At 36.6% G+C, this 25221-nt stretch overlaps 1 protein-coding gene across 1 annotated transcript in view; it reads left to right on the top strand.

Moving 5' to 3' along the window:
- Window positions 1-25221, top strand: part of ELL2 (elongation factor for RNA polymerase II 2) — a 46240-nt gene that overhangs the window by 13065 nt on the left and 7954 nt on the right. The window contains exons 2-9 of the mRNA XM_060761810.2: window positions 1093-1140; window positions 7799-7920; window positions 9589-9752; window positions 13078-13337; window positions 17003-17127; window positions 17245-17332; window positions 19829-20402; window positions 22866-22932. Of these exons, the coding sequence (XP_060617793.1) occupies window positions 1093-1140; window positions 7799-7920; window positions 9589-9752; window positions 13078-13337; window positions 17003-17127; window positions 17245-17332; window positions 19829-20402; window positions 22866-22932 (1448 nt within the window). The remainder of the gene's footprint in view (window positions 1-1092; window positions 1141-7798; window positions 7921-9588; window positions 9753-13077; window positions 13338-17002; window positions 17128-17244; window positions 17333-19828; window positions 20403-22865; window positions 22933-25221) is intronic.

Below are 25221 nucleotides of genomic sequence, written 5' to 3' on the forward strand. Positions count from 1 at the left end.
ACCTACTCTGATATCCCATTTCATTTTTGTCCTTGCTAATTCACTTCTTACCAACCAAGGCTGTTCCTCGCCTGCCTCCTTCTTAACTGGTTCTTATTTATTTATGCAACTGGTTCCCTGAACTTTGGGCTCTGAGTCAGTGCTATCCTTATATCTTGATATGTCTACCTACTTGGATTCCCAAATCATTTCGCAGATGCCTTTTCATCCTTAATAATGGGCTTCATCCCTGCCAGGGTCGCTCTACCTCTGTTGCCCCATGGCTATTGTTGTTATTTTATTTATATCCTGCTTTTAGCTCTTGATTAAGACACAAAACCTTGGTGGGGATAAGACAGCGTCTGGGAAATCATCTGGGAATCAGAGGAGGTAGCCAGGTCAAGATAGAAGGGGAACACATATTTAAAGCCCAGAGAGTTCATGAAGAAAGTTGCACAGGAGAGGAAGAGGTTATAAAGCAAATTAGAGAAGAAAATTGTTTAAGATGTGTAACTTTAGGATTTGGCATTCAAGTAATGTTCTACTCTGTTCTCCCCCTTATCAATATTGAATCATTCAGATGGTTATAAAAAAATTACTCAGTTTTAGCTAGTACAGTACATACAACTTTGCCTTGATAAGCTGTGCTGTATTCCAACTGTAGAACTTTTAAGTCTGTGCAAACTTGACAAGATTGTTCTGGTTTGCTAGGCCAAGAACAATAAAAAGGTTCCAGCAACTTGCCGGAATTTTCCAAGCATTCATTTTGTTTGTTCCTGTCAGTTTTCTTGAGTGGTTGGGAACACCAAAATTTGACTACATTTGGGAAATAGTAGAATACCCATTCGATCCCTGCCATTCACTATTGAAATATTTAATTTATTGTGAAGAGTAAATTAGAGTAAGTTCTGTTTGTCTTTATGTGAGATCTTATTCTTTTCCAGCTGAATAAAATAATGCATTTAAAACAGGTTAACTAAATGTAATATTTTAGACATCAGATCTAAAGTTTTTATTTTTTATATAGTACTTATCAACATTTTTCTAGATGAATGAAATATGATCCTGCCTTTTAAAAAAAATAAAGTTCACTTCTATTTCTTTGTTTTTCAGAATTTGATTCTTTCACGGCCTTCTATACAATTTCAAGGACTCCAAGGGGTGAGTATTTACTTTTTACTTTATTTTTTAAAATATGCATCTTAATAAAACAGGTCATAAATGTTATCCATGTGCATTGTAGCATTTTCTATTTCATAGAGTATATAGCGGTCATTTTAACATTCCCCCAACTGCTACCTCCTTTTGAATTGAATAATTACGACAGGGTTTTGGTTTTCCCCCCACTGTGGCTGCTTTTCTTCAGTTCTCAGCTTTGTCCTTTAATGATGTCTGACTGAGTACCCTATTCCATATTTTTGTAGTTTTCCCCTTTAAAGAAAAACCTCTTTGCTGTGATGTTTCTTAAAGACTCGTGTTAGTTGGACAGTGTTTTAAAAATCACTTATGTTGTATGTATTGTCGAAGGCTTTCATGGCCGGAATCACTCAGTTCTTGTGGGTTTTTTCGGGCTATATGGCCATGTTCTAGAGGCATTTCTCCTGACGTTTCGCCTGCATCTATGGCAGGCTTCCTCACTTATGTTGTACTTCATGCATGCTGTGGCGAAGAATATGTGTTTTCTATAAGCAAGATGACTATTTTTCTAGAAGATAATGTCTTGTTCTTTGGGGCAGAGAGCAAGGCAACCGGGGTGAATGCTGTCAATAACTGTCATATAATTCTCAGGAAGCAAGGGCCGTTCTGTGTCTATTCTTAGAATACTGCTACGGGCTCTTGCTAGTTCTTGCTTTACTGAGAAGGTCTATCCTGTAGGATCTATTAATTTACACTACCACCACCCTAAAACATCTTGCAATTGATAGAGATAATATGTTTAAATATGGTAGGGGATAAACACATTGTCTGTGTCTTTCTCATTCACAAAAGCATGCTCTAATACCAACACTAGCTTTTATTTTAGTAGGACTTGGCCAGAGATTGATAGCCAGCATGGTGGTGTTGCTTAAATGTTGGAGTGGACTCTGGTAGTCCAGGGTTCAAATCTCTTTTTGACTCCAGAGGCCACTTTTGAATCTCAGAGTCCCTGTTTGAATCTCAGAGAAAGGTATTAGCGAGCCATCTCTGAACAAATCTTGCTAAGAATAGGAGATTATTTCAAGGTACATAACAGACACCACAGGAAGCTTAAGGTTGTCCGTTAAATTCAGGAGAAAATTGTAGTTCTTTCCCTAAAACAATGAGCCATGTATCAGCTCTTTTTCAACCTGCCTTCATTTTTTTTCTAATACTTAGGATTTCTATAAACGGATACTTTTAACACAGTTTGCAGCCACTGGCAACTTACCATAAAACATAAAATGTAAGCATTAATAGAGAGAAACAGTGAAGCTGTGTGTAGATGTGTATTTTTTTATGGAAAAAGATACACATGGAAAAGTGACTCTTCCACTCTCAATTTGTGACAAGTATTTCCTATAGCAGATACTCTTCATAGTTTGGGAAATTTGCAAGGAGAGATCTAGACAAGAGTAATATATAATTTTCCTTAGTAGAGCAATATGTTTTCTTGCTCTATGCAAATGTTTTCTAGGCTAAATTCTGAGTCCAGGCTAATAGCATAAAAGTATATAGTAAGTATATACAAGTATATAGTAGGTGTTCTTAATAATGTATAACATAAGATTTTATTAAATGTACATTCCAATGGTCACTGTGGGTCAAGCTAGCGCTTGGATAGAAAATCACATGTGAATCTTATATATCCTAGATTGTATTCCATTATTGAAAGGCAATACATAATGTGTGTTCTGGATATATAGCTTCTTAATAGATATTCTAAATGTTTCAGCCACCATCATTGTTCTAAATATCAGTAGGTTTTGAATTAAAACAACTTAACATAGCTGATTAATTAATGGGGGGAGATGCTGTTAAATTTTCAGATGTTTCAATATGATGTAGAATAAAAGGTATTCTCTTGTCTGGGACTTTTCATGAGTCAAATTATATCCTCTGATCTTTAGGGCTATCTGCTGCCTTGGAATAATATGAGTTGAGGTTCAGAGCAAGGTCACAGAAAGTGTTGCCTTCCAGATATTATTGGGTTGTGAATTCCATTTTGCTGCCCCCTGGCTATGATGGGCTATAGCTGGTGACAATCGCATCCCAGTAAAACCTGGAGGATCCATTGTCTCTTTAAAGCTAACTCTAGGGGTTCCAGTATTATGACAGTAGCTGTTCATGTGGCTATTTATAATACCAAAAGCATGAAGAAAATCAGGCAGTATAGAATGATGTTCTATATTGGTAAATTCTAGAACTTAGGTACAAAAACATGTGAACCTTGTTATTTTATAAAGTAGCTGCCATCTGTCTCTGGTGCACACTCGATACAACACTGTTGGCAAGTACTGTCCTCTTTTGTTCCTCCTCGGTTTCTTTCTTTCTTTCTTTTTTTGCAGTGTGCTTGAAATAGTAGGCATGTACTTTCCATTTCTGAGAGTGCCTCCTAGTTACTATTAAACTATAGCTGTCCATCAGGCAGTCATCTGAACTGAGCAGGCTGAATTACCTACATGTCTCTCTCAGAACCAACAGATTCACCAATTATCTATTTACAAAGATGATGCCATCTTCTGTTTTACTACCTAATCTTCTATGTTTTGTTAGTTGTAGAGTTTGATATATTAAAGTATTACATTTCAGTACCTTTTGCAAATAACCAAGGCAAATGACAACCATTCTGTTCATAACAAATAACAAAATGAAGGCCAATATTCCTAACATCATTACTATTTCCCTCTGGTATGATTTCTAACATCTTGGCTTTAAAAAGAAACTAGTGAAACTTTGAAAGCTTATATAATGTCTTTTTTGCTTTAGAGTTGGGCCAATACAGGTATGGCTACTTGTGAAGTCTGGATTTTACTACATGGCCAAAACAGATACTCTTGAACATGTTTTTGACATGTCTATAGATACCTTAATATCAACAATTCACAACCTCTGAGGATGCTTGCCATAGATGCCAGCAAAATGTCAGGAGATATTGCCTCTAGAACATGGCCATATAGCCCGAAAAAACCTACAACTCAATTCAGATACCATTATTATTCCTTTAAACCAAGGAAGCCAGATATTTCAGGAAGGTAATTAGATACAAATATTAACAGTATTATTTCTTTTGACAAGGATTCTTCTCAATGACAGGTTCTAATATAGATTTAAAAACTATGACTGTAATCCTTTTTGTTAGTCACAAATAGAATCAGCTCATTCAATGAATTGTTGAATGGTAGCTCAACACATGAAATTCCCATTGATTGAACATGTCTTCTTTGGGTAGTACTAGCAACAGAATTCAGGCCTGCATTCATTGCCAGTCGTTTGTAAATTTATATTTGTCAATACCTTTTGTAAATCCTTGAAAATACAAAACTCCCAAAATTAACTTTCTGCAAAAACTATCTCTTTAATTTTACAAGTGTGTTTATTATTCTGTTGCAATTTGTTGAGTGATAGGTGATCACTAATCTATCTGTTTATGTGTGGGGGTGGAGTTATACTTTAAAAATGATTATTTCCGACTTACATACAAATTCAACAAACCTACAGAACCTATCTTGTCCATAACTTGGGGGCTGCCTGTATACAACAGTATATGTTTAAATTCATGATTACGGTAGGGTTTCAGCATGTAATTTGGCAAAAAAAATGTACCTTGAAGAGGTCTGTGGAAATTTCCCATTCCTGCTTCTGTACCCAGTGAACATTGTTGTAAGGGGCAACTGGAGAAAAGGCTTTCAGGGGCTTTCGTTCCTTCAGGAGAGAGAAGTAAGAACCTTTCTTTCTGTGAGCAAAACTAAGTAATGCCTACTAGATTTAGGCTTTAGTGAGTCACCAGAAGGAACGGGTGTTGGCACATGGGGTTTTTCTCTGCTTATTTAATCCATGTAAGTAGGTAATGTAAGTAGATGATGATGTTGTACAATGCAATGGAATACATGATCTAGAATATTCTCTTTTACATTGTGGATTCACATTTCTTGGAGTTTCATAAATAGTTCCTTCTGCTCTATAGAAAACTATTGATGAATTTATATTAGTAGTTCTCTTGACAAGAGAATAATCCCATGCATGCCTGAGAGTGGTGTCTGGATGATTCTGGCTTTTACTCCTTTAGCTGGATTTTAAGCATTTGGGGGTGCGAAGAATATTGGAGACATCAACTGCTCCCTTATATTTTCCAAAGAGCCTTGAGAGGCTCTTCAGGGGCCCTATTCCACCTATGTCCATCAAATATAGGGAGGCAGATAATTGCAGGGGAAAGTGCCATCCTGATGGTACACTGATTATGAAATGCCTTTCAAAAACAGACATATTCTTTTGATGTGGGCTCTTTTTCTCATTCTTCAAAACAAAACAAAAAGTTAATATTCGTATTTTGAATCACTGTGTGTTTTGAATGTGTACACGTATAATATTTTTTCTTCTGATAAAAACATTATGCTGCAAACTATAGTCTTATAATATTTTACTTTTAATTTAGACTCGTAAGCCACCCTGAAAAAATTGTGTCGTGCATGGTCCTTGAAAAGCCATCTATTAGATGAACAGCTTAACCATGTAAAATGTAAATGTAATAAGAATGTAATAAGAACATTTGCAGGCACATATTAGATGTGTACTCCCTGGGAACTAGAACAGCAGGAACCAGATACCTTTCCAATGTATACTTAATGACTATTTGGATTTCCTTCTGTGTTATGAGTGCAGTAGCACAAACTGCATCTATTCTATGTATTTTCTTAGAAGTTACGCTATAAAATCAGTTTAAGTTCCAAAGCATTCAAGTACCTGCATAAATTTTAACAAACAAGTAGAGGATTTGTTTGTTAAAACTTAGAATGTTACTTTATAGAATGTAAAAAATTATACAAACTTTACCTTTTGTCTTTAAAAGGGGTTCCTAAATATCTTTAAAAGATCAAATTGTAGTCTTATCTACCTTGGATAAGTTTACAGAGCATATTCAGAAGTAAGCCCCATTGAGTTCAATGATACTTAGAGGTAAATAGATAGATAATAGGGTTGCAGTCTTAAGTAGCACATTTTGTAGTATTTTGCGTAAGTAAATTTATAGATTCTGTAATGTATGCATGCAAGGAAAGCATTTATAGGTAGTAGTGCCTTCCAACAGCGATCCACAAGTACAGTAGAAGAATGCTTGCTCACTGCTATGTCATAGAATGAATTGAAACAGATTCAAAAACCAAGCAGATCCTTTTCTATAATTTTCTAAATAGGAGAGAGTGAAGCCCTGTGCACATCAGCTGATTTATTCAGGATCCCTTATCTATTATACAAAGGAAGGGAAACTCCCAGAGTGCACCTACTATAACCCTTTTTTGTGTTTTCATGTTTCCCTTCAGCTAGGGGGCACAATGGTGCACAGTCTTCCTACAAAACAGTGTTTAGTTGCCTAAAGTTGGCTGTCAATTTTCAGTGTCTTTTATCATAGCAGCCTATCAATACTTTTTGTACAATGTCCCCATCTTTTGGGTGGAGGGGACAATGTATAGCTTACTTTGCTGGATGTGCGTAAACATTTTGAAAGAGATCCCTTTTAATTCATCTTCTCATGTTGCTTACTATTTCTTAAACACTTATTCCTTATACCAAATGTTGTATGGCCACACCTAGCTCCCTCCTTCTTCTGTGCAGTATTTATACTAGCACCGTACAGTACTTCATCATCTGGTAGAATACAGTATGGGTTGGTAGCAGTGGAACAGCAGCTCTATGTTGTTCTTGCCCCATTATGCTCTGTACAAAAGCATTCATAGAAGTTGCTAGTTTCTGAGTAATCTTGAAGCTAATTTCAGCAGTAGGTTTGCTTGTTTAAAATCTCAAAATGTTGAACTTGAGAAGAAGTATCAGTGCTTGTATGTATATAAATGTCATATCTTGAGAAAATAATAGCTCTTCCCACTTATCTTTTGATCACTAATTGTGCAGTAGAATTACTCAGAAAAAAAAGTTGCAGTTAAAAGTATTGTAACCTTTTCTCTTGGAAATGCATACCTATTTGGCTTCCAGGGAAAATTTTAAAATGAAATGCTCTAGTTGTTTATTATGCTAGGCAAGAAAGTTATTATAATTTTATTATGGTAACGCATACAGTATGCCACATCTAGAATGTATGCAGTGCTGCAAGGTCAGGTGCCTAATATCCCCACTGCTGTGTTTTACAACCCATACTGTTGGAGTGCTAGGTGTTTCCTTTGTCATACAAGGGTTAGGTAAGGGAGGAAATATATTGTAGATATATCTATGGAATGGAATGAGATTTGACGGCTTTAACTATAGATAAACACTATAAAGATGAGTGTAAAGTTGCTGTACACTTTTGGTTTCTCTAGAGCCCTGGAAATATTTCTTAAATTGTTTCCAGTTTGTTCTGTGCCTATTGAGCAGGAAGAAATTTGCCTCATTTTTAAATGCAGACATATATTTAACTGATATCTTTGTGGTCTCAAAATACATTTTTGAATCTAAATATGAAGAGCTTGGATTAAATTCCAGTTCTTTCTTGGACATATTGGGTGTTCTTTTGGCAAACTGTCTTCAGAGTTGCAACTCCATCCGTTATATGGAAATAGAGTTCTACATTGCAGGTTTGCTGTTAATATGATAGTTATTAATTCTAATACTAAACATAAGCATGTGTGAGCCTTATTTTTAATTGCTTTTTCAGCTTGTCAAGATTCCCAAAACTGATCTCCCAAATGAAGTGCATACCTTTAATTTCTATTTGTCACATGTTGGCAAAGATAATCCTCAGGGAAGTTTTGACTGCGTCCAGCAAACAGTTTCAAGGTAAAAAAGAAAGAAATTCTGACGGGGAACTGAAATTGTATTATGTTTAAAATAGTTTTATTATCTACAAACTAATTGCAATTCATAATTAAACAGGAATTCTACTCATTCAAGAAAACCCATATTCAAGTCCTGCTCTTAAAGATTATCTTTCTGTTGGAAGTCATCTTGTTTAGAGGTCACTGTGTTTGTCTTATGAAGATATCACATCTTCAGCTTCTGCTCTTTGATACAAGCTACTGTTCCCCTCTCTCCTGTTCAGTTGCCATAATATTCTACCCAATTTCCATTATATAGTAGAATGGTATTTGTTTCTGTAGCAGAAATACACGTGACTCTTAAGCTCAGACTTCTATAAAGGAAGACAGGAAAACTGTTTACCTTTGTTAGTCAGCCTACTAAAATGGAGAACGCACCCAGGATATTACTGATGAATCACGCCTTTCCTATATAGAATGGAATTAAAGGAATGCATGTATTGTCTGAAATGCATGGAAGAATTTCAGTATGCAATGTGATGGGGAGGAGTTGAGTTCTCTTAGAATCAGTTCTGGTTTCATTTTTTTGAAGACAGGCTCTTTCTACACTGCTATGTAATCCAGTTCAAAGCAGATAATATGGATTTTATATGGCACTGTAGAAGGGGGCACAACATACTGCTATCTTGACACAAGGGTTTATTGAAAATGTAGTTGGTATATGAATTACTGTCCTTTATAAGTATTTGCTGTCAAAGCACCATATATGTTATGGTGATTTAGTGAGATATGGAGAATTTAAAGGACAGACCTTACAGGCATAGTTAGAGAGAACAAGCTCTGAACAAATCATAAGGTAAAAAGTAAAAGAGTTAAGAAAATAATTAAAAATAAAATTGATGGTGTTGTAATACCAGATTTATGGTGTGACCTTGTAAAACGACCTAAGAAAACTCAAAGAAATTCATTGAGTCACTATTAGCCACCATACAACATACACACCCATGCCTTGAATACAGAATAAAGTTCTTGTTGTCCTATTTCAGAAAAGAATAGTTTAGAGCCACAAAATGATAGCCAAATAACAAGAGTGGATTAAAAAATATTCTTTCTCTCCTGGTTGTAGAATTTAGGTTTTCCCAAAATACATTTATAGACAGTGGGCAAACCAAAGAAATGACTTATAGTTTAGCACTTCATAGGCATTTGGCAAATTCTCATTGACATTGGAAAAATTCACACAGGAGGGTCTGTTCAAAGCCATCAGTCATAAGCATTGTAATAAATTTCAAGGTTCTGTGGCAGCATGGTTCTGAATACAATCTCCCAGGGTTGGGAGGGATCAACAGCAGAGAAGGACTGTTACTTTCAAGCCCTTCTTTATGGACTTCCTGATGAAAGCAGGATCCGAAAGTAAGCAGATATTTGGTTTGGTGAAAAAGCACTGCTCTTATATCATCCCTTTAATTGCACTTTTGCTCTAAGAAACAAAATCAATTCTCTCTGTGGATCTGTACAAGCAAATTAGCCAGATTTATATTATATAACACCAACAAGCAGATGAAGGTTTTACAGATGATAACTTAGGTTTAAGTGACTAGAAAGCAATGGAATAGTATTTTAAGCTAAATTCTGAAAGCAGTATCCAATGTATTTTTAATTTATTTTTATTTTTTACAATACTCCTTAGTACTGGATCTTCACAGCTCAGCTGCTTGGGAGTTATACAGGACAAAATTACAGTGTGTGCAACAAATGATTCTTATCAAATGACTAGAGAACGTATGACCCAGGCAGAAGAGGAGTCTCGTAATCGAAGTACAAAGGTCATAAAACCTGGTGGACCATATGTAGGTATGACTATATTTTGTCATTTTCTATACTATCTTGTTATAATAGTTAAGGTTTGTTATGTTGAGGCTTCAGTTGATCCTGCCTTAGGACAAAGGTCCTAAGGCTTTCCTTTCAAACAGTGCCAACCTATTGGGAGTAAGAGGAAGGTATTTGTCTGCAGCCTAAAATTGACCCAGTTCAGCTTTATGTCACTTTGTTCCTTGGCTGTTCATCACCTTCTTTACTGTTTTTTCATGCATGGCATGTGTAAAGTTGAACATATGTGAATATCCCACACCAGACAATGATGCTTCTATGTTTGGGATACTGCATACACATGGAGAAGTACACATGCCTACTGTTTAGGAGTCTTTTACAACGTGGTTGAAATAGGCACAGTTTTTTCCCCTTCTGAAATGTATAGTAACAGAAATAGATGGGCTTGTACAGAGGGATTTTAATTACCAAATTAAGTGTATGTACATTTGGACTATTCCATGATCCAGATATTACTAATACTTTAAGCTGCAGTTGGAGAATAATGGCATGTTAAATTTAGTGGTATATACTCTGTAGGAAGTAGAACCGTATGATTTCCTACATGCAAATTGTCAAATTGTGCTCTATCAGTTTTCTGTCAGCGCCGTTGTTTCTGGTATTAGCCCACTATCAACAATGTATACATTCTTTGTGTGGGTGCTATTCTAAACTGGTGTTATAAATGCATGGTAATGTTATTATTCCTGCCCTATGTGCTTAATCTGCCTGTTCTGGTAGAATGAAACTACTGCTCAGTCTCAATAAGCCCTTTTAAATCCTAGATGGAAATAAAATATGTAATTGATACCAGAATGACTTCAGTTCACCATAAGGAAAATAAATTCTTCTTTTATTCCATTCTAAACATGTAAGTGTTACAAAAGATTGAGTGAAAGAATATGTGACAGTAAAGGATAGTTCAACAGAAAAAGTTCACTAGAAGGAGATGATGGAAACCATTGGTTGGAGATCAAGAACAATAATATAAGATGAAAAAAGAAAGGAATTAAGGCCCAGAGTCAGGGTTAGGCCTAGTGAGGAAAAAAGACACACACACACACAAAATCAGAGAGACATGAAGAAAATAAAAAGTGGCTTTTAAGGATAAATGTTAGTTTACTGATGTTTGGTTAGGTCAGAGTGGAGCCCAAAAGATATTGTTGAAGTAGGGCTCCCATCAGCCCTGCTAATCATAATTCACAGGTGTCATGGAAGCTGTAGCCTAAAAATATTCATTGGGCTATAAATTCTCCACTCTCCTTTGTTGTTTAGGAAAAACACTATTTTATTTTTTAGTTTTGTATTCATTCTGAAGGGTATATTCTGTAATTAGTGAAACTCCATCCCTTTTGCATTAAACATTCTCCTTTTAAGACAGTGTTTTCATTTTGTTAATTATTGTTGCCATTGTATAAGAACTGTAGAAACATTTGTCTTGATGCAATAGTTAACGCTAGTTAAGTTGCCAGTAGATTTCATAATAATTTGGGAGGCGTTTGTCAAAAGAAAATAAACACCCTGACTCATGTAAGCACTTGCATTGAAGTACTGGCTGAAACGGGGCCAATATATGGTTAGAGTTATAGTCTCTTTAAATAACGTAGGAGTTCATCTCTGTTTGCCTTACGTGCATTATTATAAAATGTAGATAGCACTGAAGGGTAATAGAGCCAACAGCAAGTCCACCTAGGTGTCTTACATATCCCTTTTATTTATTTTCAGGATACTGTGTTTTCTAGCCTAATCTATCTTTACCAAATACTAGGTTAGATCCAGAGTTGCATGAAGCAGCTAATACTTGATTGGGAGACTAGCAGGGAATAGCAGCAATCTCAAGATAGGGCTAGGAAGGAATCCTACCTAAAACCACGAAAAAACTACTACTTGTCAAGGCTGAACATTTTAGTCTAAATAAACCAGTTGTTTGACTTAGTGTAAGATAAATGCCTATGATTATGTGAAATTTTCTAAGAATAATGAACAAAAATCCAGGAGGTAGTAAGTAAATAATACTTTAATTTTATTAAGGAAATAAAGGTTACTTCTAAAAGTTGCCCAATATATTTATCTTTTTGGTTTTATTGTATGTCCTTTGCTATATTTACAAGTTTTAGAATTTGTAAAGTGTTAATAGCAAAAACATGGGGCCAATTCCTGTAAAACCTAAAACCTAGAGTCTGCAGTTAGAGGGATATGATTCACAGACAGAACTTTAGGTTCCCCAGGAAATTATGGTAGTCTAGAAGGACTTGGTTTGGACGTGTGCAGTTATGCTTCTGTGTTTGCTACTCAGCTCTTCCAATGATTATATGATAGTCATTTGGCAAGGTTTATTCCGAGGGGGTTACCGTTGTGTTTCCTTAGGTTGAGGCAGGATTATTTGCCTAAGGGTACCCCACAAGGTTCCATGGCTAAGTGGGGATTCAAACACTGGTCTCCTGGAACCTTGGTCAGCACACAAACCATTGCACCACTTTGTTTCTCACTTTAAATTACCTTGAACCAGTTTGGGCCAGGGGCCCTCCTTTTAGCCCAGCAATAAAGTCCAGAAAGGTGATAGGTCCAAGAGACAAAGTGTCTTCAGTGGTAACCCCCCTCCCCATTCTTCCCTAGGGTTGAGCCTTAATTCCCTTATGTGTGTTTTAAAAACCTAGTTCATATTTGCTTTCACTTGGATTTGGCTTTTAAATTGAAAAAAAACTATTTAGTTCAATTGTAGATATTGATATTGATTTGTATTTTAGTTTATAGTTTTATGGTTACTTGAGAGGATTGCATAGTGCTTAAAGATGGTCTAGTGGCAGGTACAATCAAAATGCAGTATTTCACCCCAATTGCCACTAAGCTGAAAGTATAGTACAATAGTCACTTTCCTGGAAAACTTTTGGTTTCACCACTGACACTTGGATTTGGCCAATCTGCCCACTATCACCGGATTGTTTTGACAACTGTATTTTAAAAAACTCAGTTGTAATCAGAGATGAGTCATTAATTACTTAGGCTTATTAACAAAAATTATAGTGCATTTTGTACATCACAAACATATTGTACAGAGTTCATTTAATTTTGAATCTAAGGTTAAATAAACCAAAATCATGTTCTTTGAATTCATGTAGGCTAGATACATGAAAATAATAACTTTAAATGATGATCTGTATAATCTATAAATGACTATGATAACATAAACTTGTGTTTGAGATGGTTTTTTCCTCTCTATTCAAAGTACTAATTATAGCAGCAAATTTTGGGTGTCTTACTTTTCTTAAATAGAATGTGATGGAAATGATCTTCTATATTTTACACACAGGTAAACGAGTACAAATTCGGAAAGCACCACAAAGTATTCCAGATGCAGTGCCTGAGAGGAAAAGGTCCACTCCCATCAACCCTGCAAACACAATACGCAAGACCCATACAAATAACAGTATTTCTCAGCGGCCATATAGGGACAGAGTGATTCACTTATTGGCTCTGAAGACATATAAGAAACCAGAACTCCTTGCACGTTTATTAAAAGATGGTGTTAGTCAAAAAGATAGGAATTCCCTTGCAGCTATTCTTCAGCAGGTAAGAATACTTGTTCTAAACGTTGACTTCTTCCTTGTTTTTATTACATTTAACAGGCATAGTAGGATGATTCAAGCCATTGTATATTGACTTAATAAATAGAGAATAACCATACAAAAGGTACTTTTGTCCAGTTTGGGAGGAAAAGTAAATTTATGCCAAGGGCATTGCACATGTCTAAATGTAGATTCAACACCTTCTTACTAATTTGCATGTGAAAGGCTAGAATATTTATTAAAGTAAAGACAAATTGGAATAATTTCTTTTTGTGGTGCTTCAAAGCAATACTATATATTTATATATGTATATATAATTTCAATTGATACTATCTTTGTATATTCAGTGATACCTTTGGGGTGAGCAGGTGTGGGGGGAGTGGTGAGCGGAGGGCAAGTAGTGGGTGAGTGGGGGGGGGGCAAGTGAGTGAGGGAGGGTAGGTGAGTGCCAGCAAGCAGGAAGAGGGATGGCGAGGGGGGGGTGAGGGCTAGTGTGCTAGGAGAGAAGGTGCTGTGTGCCCCTTCTGGCATGTGTGCCATAGATTTGCCACCACTGTTCTAGACTGACAACTAGAAGGTGCAGAGTTCCTTCCATGCAATCAGAACTCCAAAAGGAGTGGGTATTAAATCTCTTGTATATGTTAGATTATTTGCCTTAAATAGACAGATAAACATCCTATTATGGGTTCCTTGGTTGCCAGACTCTTATGCCCTGATCAACTTCTAATTCTCCAAACTGGCCATTTTAGTACTTAAGGTATCCCAAGGTTCCCACTGTATCCTGCTAAGCAAGGACATGGATCCTGTAACTAGACTCTTGTTCTTGTCAGACCACTGGAGTTTCACAGAAATCAAACCTGTTAGTTTGAAATGTCATTTTATATTGATTTTTTTTTAAAAAAAGTATATGCTTGATTTAGAAGTATTCCCCCCCCCTTTTTTTTGTTTGGTATTGAGGTTGTGCCAATTTATAGTAACAGATAAAACAAAAAGTCTGGGGGAAAAGGGAAGTTGTGCCCTTTCTGTTTTGTTTTTTTCAGTGAGTATACGTGCTTTCAAACCCTGCTACTGCAGGGCTTTGGTTCAATGAATGCCAATTTTGGTTTTTTTTAAACTATAATTGAATAAGTTTTAATGTGGGTATTAAATTACTTTAAAATTGTTTATTCTGTTGTGATCCAAACACTTTTACACAGTACCAATAGTTTACTTTCAGTGCTGTTTTAAAGATACGTATTTCCTTTAATTGTCTCCTTAGTCTTACTTATATTGTTTTAATCGGTATTGTAAATCACTTTAGGTGCAGTACTGAGGGAAAGAAAGGATATAAATTAAATGGTTTAGCTCAAAATCAAGACAAACCTGAATCATCTTAGAATTGTGTGGCATATGTAGTTTAATTAAAACTGGCTGAGAGATCATAAAACAAAGCTTGTGATTTGTTTTCTGTGAGGCAAAGAGACCATGAAAGATGACCAACATTAGTTTTGTTCCAAGTGTGACGATAAAAGAATTCCAACTTGTAAAAATGTTGTCACTCTTCTTTCTGCTGAAACTATGCAAGATAACTAAGCAGTCATTTTCAGCAAGATTGCCTGAGTGTCACTGCAATACTATTGCTTTGTTTCTAATGCACCAGTTTTCACTGCCAGAGAAGCAACCTGTTTGTTTATTTATTTATTTATTTATTTTTCTATTAAACAGCAGTTTGCTTCTTTGGAAACTACTCTGCCAAGAACAATAAGCAAAGCTCCAGCTTCATGTACAATTCTCCCCTGCATATGCAGATCTTTTCTTTGGATCCTTGCCATGGTTTAAACATCTAGGATACAAAAATAACATTTTACTGGTTCAAGTTGAAATGTGATTTCCGGATATAATTTTCTCTAGTTCCAGTTTAGAGTAGGTCATATAATGAAAAGAGGCAAATGATGTTACTGGAATAAACACATGTGGAGCCAGTGTGGTGTAGTCGTTTAAACGTTGAATTGTGATTCTAAAGACCAGGGTTCAAATCCTCAATCAGCCATGGAAATTATTTATTTATCTATTAATTTTATACCCCGACTTTCCCCAATCAAAGGCCCATGGCAGCTTACAACCAGTAAAAACATACAATATAAAAAATTTAAAAAAACAAGTTAAAACCATAAATATTAACAAATGCTATAAAACTAATTGAAACCCCAATAAAATACTTTAAAACCACCCTGATAATACGTAACAAAGTTGAAGGGTCTTCCTAACTTTTGGATATCACTAGTTTTCTCCAAAGACTTCCTTGAAAAGCAGGTTTTTAGGCTCTTTCTGAATGCCAACAAAGGAGGTAGAGATCTAACCTCCCCTGGGAGGGCATTCCAAAGACAGGGAGCCACTCCCAAAAGGACCCCTCTCAGGAGTGGTTCTCTCGGCCTCAAAGTAAGGTAACGACAAACCCCTTCTGAACAAATCTGGCCAAGAAAACTCCATGATAACCCTGAGGGTCCACACATGCCCACACATGATCTTGGAACTACATAAGAGGAACAGAACTTGTAGACAGTCATATGTGCCTTGGGAAATCATTTAAAATGATTACTATAATGTATGGGAAGACTTCAAAACAGGGATATGACTATCCAATATAAATGTAGTAGAGCATTTTAAACTACACCCTCGGATTGTAAATTATGCTTGTATAGATGAGACTGCACAGTTGTTGCTTTTGTTCCAGAATCAGGTAAATAGCTTGAGCAAGAATCAACCATATTCATTTTTAAACCCCGCAAAGTTTTTTTTTAATACTGGACAAAATCTGGCTACCAATATTAAACAACTTTCAAGTCAGGACAGTAAATAAAGAACAATACTCAGAAAACAGGGAAATTCCAGACAGGAAACAATCAGAGCCAGCTAACACCTTCCAACAAAGGATTCTGCCAGGCAGAAGCAGCCAGGCTTTGAAGCTGCAAGGCCATGCAGTGCCAATCAAGGTGGCCAGTTGCAACATTCACACTTGCCTCCAAAAACAAGAGTTCTTTCTCCCATCCTGGACTTTCCACAGATATATAAACCCCACCTGCCTACTTTTCCAATAGACCTCACACCCTCTGAGGATACCTGCCATAAATGTGGGTGAAACGTCAAGAGAGAATGCTTCTGCCACATGGCCATACAGCCCAGAAAACTCACAGCAACTCAGTGATTCTGGTCATGAAAGCCATCAACAACACATTCCTTTACCCTTTCCTAATTACCTCCCCTGTCATAAGATTGCCAAACAAAACATAATTAACAACCGGTGTTAAGATCAGTCAGGGACTTTTCCATGGTGACATCCCCCCAAAGAAAAATCTGCCAAATCCAATTGTTTGAAGCTTATCAGAATGAAACTTTGTATTTTATAAATGCTTGAGCTCAGCTGGCTAACTTATTTCTGCTGCTGTCTTACTGATAATGTATAGTGATATTTAGTATTTATTAATTTTATATTCTTATAATGGTTTGTTGTAAATGTTCTGATAAATTGAAGAGTGACAATTTGAGCTTTAAAATTGGCCACAAAGGCTATAAGGATTAATTCATTAAAAATCAAGAATGTGTTCAGCAAGTATACTGAATGTGTTATATTTCAAGTGCAGTTATGTTGCTTATAATGGCTACTCTTTGTATCTTTCCTTGTATCCATAGGTAGCCAATTTGAATCCAAAGGACAACTCTTACACACTAAAAGAACATGTTTATAAGGAAGTTCAGAAAGACTGGCCTGGATACAATGAAATAGATAGGCAGTCACTGGAATTAATACTTTCTCGGTAAGTTTGTTTTAGACTACAAAGAGAAAATTCATTTACTTCCAATAGACAGTAAGATCTGCTAGAATATCATTAACTTGATTTTCTTGTAATCTGGCATGTGGATGATCTTTACAGAAAACTGAATTCATCTCAGAATGCAACCAGCACCGGTCATTTGGATTCTCCTGTCAGTACTATTAAAGAGGCTGCTTCTCCTTCTCAGGTATTTCATTTGTCACTATTTGTATCATGCAGTAACACCCCACATGTGAAATGTTGATGTGTATGAATTAGTGGAGGAGAGTTGCATCTCATGAGCAGATACATGCTTTGAAACATACATTGAAAAACCTTCAATATATTGTCGAAGGCTTTCATGGCCGGAATCTCTGGGTTGTTGTAGGTTTTTCAGGCTGTATGGCCATGTTCTAGAAGCATTCTCTCCTGACGTTTCACCTACATCTGTGAGGATGCCTGCCACAGACGCAGGTGAAATGTCAGGAGAGAATGTTTCTACAACATGACCATACAGCCCAAAAAAACTACAACAACCCAGAATTAACTTCAGCTTGAATATAAATTATGTAATTCTGCATTAGACTTTATTCATTGTCAAAGCTCAAAAGTTTCTGTTCCCCATATCAGGGGTGGGGAAAGTGTGGCCTGTGGACTGCATACAGCCCCTGCTTGGCACTTTTGACCCCCAGGGGTCAAAAAACGTTTCCAATTTTCAGAGTGGTGTGTAGTGTGGGTTTAGCCCCCCAGCCTTCAATAGTTGCCTAGTTTGCTATAGATACTAAATTATGAGTCATCTTCTTTTTTTATTGGACTTTTTTCATTTTGATTCTCATTTCTCACTTTTCCCTACTACTATGAGGAAGCCTTTCAGCTACAAGATTCAATAACCTAAAAATAGGATAAAATAAAGCAACAAGTTGGCAATGTCCCAAAGCTCCTTTGTGGCCTATGCTAGAAAGCACCAGAACTAGTCCTATTCTCATGATTGTCAGTACTTTACAGGGAGGGCTTGTTGATACATTGGTACTACAGAAAAATGGGAGAGATTAGATGTGGAATTCCATCCTTTTTATACACCCAGGGTCTCTTGTTGTAGTATGTTGTTTGGTCTATTTCTAGCCCATCAATAAACACTGAATTTCTTAGCGTGATGAGCAGATACATCATTACTGCATTATAGCTGTCACTGGTTAAAAAATAGGTATTTCATTTTGAAATAAAACATTGTCTCCTTTTTATTAGAGGTTTTTGAGAACATTAGTTACATTTGGTTGCAATGTATATCAAAACAAAAACATTACATATAGATATGTGTGTGTGTGTGTATAGTTTCGATATATACTAGTATTGTATGTCTTAGGCACTTCTGATATACTCTGAAAAGAAAATATTATGTTGTGGATGTTTGAGGTCTAACCTATAGAGTTGTATTAACAGATTATGTGGAAATCTGTGTGCTTATTGATATGAGTCAGGCTTGGGATGCAACCCATTCAGCTACTTGAGCTCACATGCACCTGGCATAGATTGTATTTCCAGTTTGGCAGCCCTGAACCACCAAATCACTAAAACATTGCAATTTCAAAATAGGATCTGCAGTTTTCTCTGGAATTGCTGATTTCGCACAACAGCATGCAGCTTGAGTTTATTAGCATGTTTTTTGCATGTATTCAGAGCTAGTGCAGTATAGTGGTCTGAATGTTAGACTAAGACACTGCTCAGTCATGGAAAACCTATTAATTGACCAGAGGCAAGTCATGTTCTTTCAGTCTCTTAGGAAGACATGGAAAAGCCTTGCCCTGTAAAAAAAATGTTGCCAAGAAAACCTGTGATAGGTCCACCTTGGGATCATCGTAAGCCAGAAGTTACTGAAGGTGTACAACGACAGGTTTTTTTTAAAAGTAAAAAAAAAAATCTCCCAAGGGAGAATGGCATTAGGACTGGTCTTCACAAACCAATATTGCAATATTCCTATCCAGCTCAGCATGGCTGGCCCTGCCATGCAGAAAGGAGAAAAGCCTATTCACAGAGATACATTAAAATTGAAGAGAAAAGAACACATTCCTGGCCATACGCTATCTGGCTTCAGCTGACGAGAAGTGTAGTCTGGAGGACAGCGGAATCTAAATCCAATTACTAATCCAGATAAAGTAGATCAGTTGAACTAACAGGTTTGCATAAATGCTGGTTTACCATTTAGCAGCTGATGCAGTGTGTCTGCTGTAGTTAAGACTAGAAGTTTGATTTACACCCAGCTGGTCTATTCATAGAGTAAATAACATAATGAACTTTCATCTGAATGGTGGAGTAAAACTTTTTGAAGTGCTGGCCCTGTGAGGGGTGGGGCTGTTTGTTCTGATTCAGGTCACAATGTTATGTAAACAAGAGAAACAAAACCAAGAAAACTTCTTTGTAAACAAATAGTACAATAGTATCTCAGGAGGATTTTCCTACTCCATGGCTATCATGTCTGTTACATGGACATCCGGATTATGACAATGTACTGTAAATCATTTTTGCTTTGTAAAGAAAGGAGGTATCGCCTTACAGAGACATGGTGCTGTGCATTTGAAATGCACACAGGCTTGAAATTGTATTACAGTGCAGAAAACATTTGTATAGTACTTAACATAGTTCGAGATAATTTACACTTGACAAATTAGCTCTTTTTAACAGTTGTATATGCCTCACTTTATTGTAGAAACGGCTTTTGGATTCTGACTTTATCGATCCTTTAATGATTAAAAAACCAAGGATATCTCACCTTACCAATAGAGTTCAACCAACACTAAATGGGCACTTGACTGCTTCCGGTGAAAAAAATGCTGAAGCTTCTCAGCAACCACCTCCCCCTGCAGTTGCTGCAACGCTGGCTGCTCCTCCGCTCCCTCCCACTTGCCTCCCTGCTTCAAACCCTCCTCAGACTGTCAATTCTAACTCCAATTCCCCCAGCACTCCTGAAGGCCGGGGCACGCAAGACCTGCCTGTTGACACTTTGAGTCAGAATGGGAGCATGTATGAGGACCAGCATCAAAAATATACTTCTAGGACTCCACTGGAAATCTCAGCACCTGCTGAAGCTCTGTCAGTGTGCCCAAAGACTGCAGATGAGAAACATTCAGTGTTGCACAAAAAGTCCAAGAAAAAGTCAAAGAAGCATAAGGAGAAGGACCAAATCAAAGACCACAACATTGAGAATGCTGCAGAAATAGAGAAAGACTGTGAAAGCAAAGATATTTCCAAGCTGAAGAATTCCTGTCAGAAACTAAGTGAAGGTAATGTTATTGCTGTTGGCTTTGAATAATCATGGCAACTGGGCCAGATTGTTACTGTGGCATGTGGGTTATTTGCATTCTGTAGTGACTCAGTGTTTCAGGAAACACAAGGTACAGATGAGGAAGTTTCTGACCCTCTCTGCTCCAGTAAGTAGGCATTCTTGTTACCTGTGTAGGATGGGACCAAGCTCATAGAAATGGTGTGTCAGGACAAAGGCACATTACTGATAATACAGGAATGTGGCCTTGTCTCTTACATTTGCCTCAGTTTGAAGGCAGGTGTCAAAAATTCAGAGCTGTATGAACATCAGATATGAGCACATATGAAGAACATTTATGAACATATGCTGATCTTTCATCCAAACAGTTTCTTTAGTTGTCTGAACTACATCTTTGTAAACTTGTTTTTCTAAGGCAGGATCAGGCAACCATGTGAGCTGCATATGGCACCCTCCCTTGTTAATCTCTTCCCTTGTTTTTTTTCTGTCGTGCAGAGAATGTATACTGTATTATAAATGAGAAATGAATAAGAGTAAAAATGTCCTTCAGTTTGTGCCACCAGGATAATTTGGTGGTGTGTCGGGATAGTGCTAACTGTGTGTGGTGCTATTGTGTTCATGGGAACAGCCCTTTTCTAAGGTTTTTTACTCAGTTTATTGTAAAGAAATTTCAATATTGGACATTCATGGGATGTAGTAAGTCCTGCCAAGCCAAATAACAATAAATGACAATCACATTTGCTTTATCTTATTACTCAGATCAGCAGTATTGGTATTCATTTCTTTCTATTTTATCCTATAAGTAATAGAGTTAGAATAATACTGAAATTAATGGTAGTAAGTAAATTCATTGTACGATGATCTACAAAGTTTGAGTAGCCTTAGGAATTGAAAAAATGTGATCAATTGATACGCTAGATTCTTTGCAGAGATGTGTCGTTTTTCCATTCAATACATTTTTCATATGTTCAGTTTGACGTCTCTATAATATACAGACCATATGAAACACTGAGGGCAGGAGCTTATAGGGTATTTCTATTAATTGAAGCCGTTCACAGTGGAATCAGAAGAGAAGCAATAGCTCTTTGTCCAGCTGACCCCCTGCATCCTAAAAACAGAGAAAGGGGTTTCCAACCCTTTGAGCTGGTTCCTTGGCAACATGGAGATTTGGAGTGAGGAAGATTTTTTTAAAAAAAAATACACTCATGGTATGAAACAAGGCAGTAAAAAGTCCTTGTACTACACAGAACATTGCATTTAGCTTTCAATTCCATAGTTGTAATTACAGTTTTTGAGTGCCCCTAAATTTCTTGTGCTAAAAACTGACCACCTGTTTCTTACCTTCTCTGACATGAGACCAGAAGAACTTGACACCAGAAATTGTAAGAAGTGTTCAAAATAAACCACTGTTATTAAAATCAGTATTTTACAATCGCAATACAATATTTTAAAAGTTTGTATCACACTTCCTAGAACCAAATTTTGCTGTGAGCCATTATAAAACTCTCCAGAGTTAACTGAAATGTTGATTTACAGCTTTGTGAACAAATCCCTGCTCAAGCATACTGCTGACTGGATTTAATAGATTTCCAATTCACTGAGGCTTATGACATGGTTGTCTTAGTTGGGGCTTCAGTCAGCTTGAATCTGCTTTGTTTAGCAGCACAGGCTGATAATAAAGATCCCCTTGCTTGTTAACACAGGAACAAAAGTCCAGGTTAGAAAAGGGGGGACATGTTTTGCGTTAATTAGAAATTTAAAGTAATTTCAAGGGTCTTCAGAATGTTTTAGCATCTACCAAATTAGGAAAGAGAGATCTTATCAATGTATGTAATACAGCAAAATACACAGAAATGCACTCATCCCTTGGGTTTCATCTCTTCTATTCATGCAAGATGTACTTTAAAATCCAAGCCAGTGTTTTTATTCCTACTATGCTGATACTAAGAGGTACAATCAAATTCATTGCAGTTTATCTTATTTTATGGATTTTACTACATTGTATTTTTAAATAAAATCCATAATAATATATGCATGTCTACAAGTCTGAGTGGCTGATGAAAGGGGCAAATGAATAGAAAGAAAAAGGGGCTTGGCATTCCACCCCATTGTCTTTTATTGCATTCTAATGAAAGCTGGATGTTGATATAAAACTCCCATCGCCTATTGTCTGCCAACATCTGCTGCAAAAGTTCTTGAATTGGTGTGCAGATGCCCTGACTTGTCCTGAAATAATGCACAACTGACCTTGGGTTAAAACTAAATTGCTTTTATTGTATGTAATCTGATGTTGCCTCTGCATTTTATCTTCCTGCTGTGGATTGTTTGGAATTTGTCAGAAATGTTCATTGGTTTGCTGTACTTCTAACTGTCTCTTAAAACAAATCCATAGAAAAACACACACTTGCAAATCAAATCCGGTTCGCTAGGAACAAATGGTAAAACTGTTAAATCTTCCTTATAGGTGTTAAAGAGACTTGCACTGCCTCCACAGATCCTTTGTCAACAAGTGAACTACCGGACTACTTTGTGTAAGTAGGATACTGCTAAAGAAAGGTAGATGGGGTAGTGTGAAACAGTATATTTAGTGTTTCTCAAATACTTTCAGAGTTTGGAAGTTACAAGGCTTAGAAATGGGAAAGATACACTAAAACATAGTACTGTTGCTTATGTTCCAAATAAATTAAATGCTAATCACCCCCTCATGCTCTGCTGAGAAAATATTTTATGTTAGTGTCACTTCAGACAGAACTTGAGAATGTACAATGGCTTATTGGCCTATGCATTTTGACTAACCCTGTAGTTAATGTTTTTCTTTACTTTTAGTATTTTCATAATAAAACAGTAAGAATATCAATATTTCTTGGATGGCTTATCTAACAGACAAAGGTGTATGTGGATACTACCATCTTCTCTCCGTTGGAATTCAACTCCACACTGCCCAAGTCTTAAGTCCTCAATGAGGAGCAGTTAGTTAGTTTAGGGAATTCTCTTCCTCCATGTCTCCTGTTTGACAGTTGGAATGTATCTAATTTCTTCTCTCCTCTCTGTTTCTGCTCTCATTCTGATTGGTTGAGTAGAATGGATACTTTTCTACTGCGAGCCCTTTGAACATGACTTTCTCCTTTTATATCTTGAATATATGCTGTGTGCTTTGAGATCTCTCTCTTTTTGTGTGTCAGGAGAGATGTAGTGATTTGTAATTTTCCCTTCTCTTTGAACCTTAGAAGAGATGGATGTTAGAGTAGCTCAGATCCAGTTCTTTAACTATTAAGAAATTTGGTTATTATTCTTATCTCTGTAAATAAGCCTTTTGTGATTTTTAAGACTGGACTCTGCATGTCTGTCTCCTAAACTCTGAATTCTTTACAGTCACATCCATCGGCACATCATGCTTTGCTTGCTGTGAACTAATGCTCAACTTCAAGCATCCTGTATGATTTTTGGGTGCTCTGCGGTATATTTTAGGATAATTTTTCCCTAACATTATCTTGCTATAGTGATTATTCTTTCAGACATTTTTGAAAGAGTAACTTTCCCCTTCAGTTGAAATAGTACAAATCTAAGACATTTCTAAATATTTGCTGTGGGGCCTTCTGGGTCTCTTTATTCCATTGTGAAATAGCTAATTGCTTCCAGTTCTCTCTTGCCGACAATGTGGCAAGTAGGAAATATTCACATTTATTTGTATACTGGTGGTAGTATTCACATCCACCTTTTTCTGCTAGACAAGCCATACTCAGAAGAACTTATAGTGCAAAAAAATAACAATTTTAAAATATTAATACCAAGCAATCTCACATAGCTCCTTGACACTGTACAACTCTGATTTGGATGTACCGGAGCTTACTTTGACAAGCATCTCTCACTTTCTGTCATTTCTGTCATTAGTGCTGGGTGTTTGCAGTGTTTTAATAATATTTAACATTCACATGCTCCCCTCAAAAACATTTTATCTTGCTGTTGTTCACTTTGTCTGTAGCAGTCCATGTGACATTTAATAACAGTGGTATCTCTCACCTGATGATGGCTCTAATGTCAGACAAAATTATATGGTAATCCTTAATAATCAGAGTAAGTGGTAAGGAGTTGGAATGAGACTGGGGATAATGAGAATGGAGAAGGAATATAGCAGACATACAGCTACCAGTACAAGAAAAAGGCTCCAGTTAGCTTGTGCGCTGTATGAGGAAGGGAGTTTCTTTGGACAGGGCAAGCTTGTCTTGTCTTTAAAAACATGAAAAGTTGGATTATGATAGCAAAACTCCCTGTGGACTTTAAATCATTGAAATTTTAGACAAAAGTTCCAAGAATTTACTTTAAAAATGAATGCAATACTTAGGAGATGGTAAAGCGCTTAGTCCCAGCTTCTGCCAACCTAGCAGTTTGAAAACATGTTAATGTGAGTAGATCAATAGGTACCGCTTTGGCAGGAAGGTAACGGTGCCCATGTAGTCATGCCGACCTTGGAGGCATTTATGGACAATGCCGGCTCTTTGGCTTAAAAATGGAGATGAGCACCACCCCCAGAGTCATACACTTAAAGGGCTTTTTAAACACTCGACCAGTTCAACCACCCATGCTGATGATACTAGTATTAGATTTTCCACTCTGAGTCGCCTTTGGGCTGAAATGGGCGGGATAGAAATAATGTAAATAAAATAAATAAATAAATTTCCCAGTGAACAGTATATAGAAAACTCTCTTGCATTATACCGAGCTTCCACAGGTGCAAATCTATCTCTAGATTTCTTTTAAACTAATTATCAAATTAGTTTAGTGCTGATAGTGAACTTCTACAGAAAAACAATGCTAAAACA

Source organism: Anolis sagrei, chromosome 2 (genome assembly GCF_037176765.1).
Source record: "Anolis sagrei isolate rAnoSag1 chromosome 2, rAnoSag1.mat, whole genome shotgun sequence".
Classification (NCBI taxonomy): domain Eukaryota; kingdom Metazoa; phylum Chordata; class Lepidosauria; order Squamata; family Dactyloidae; genus Anolis; species Anolis sagrei.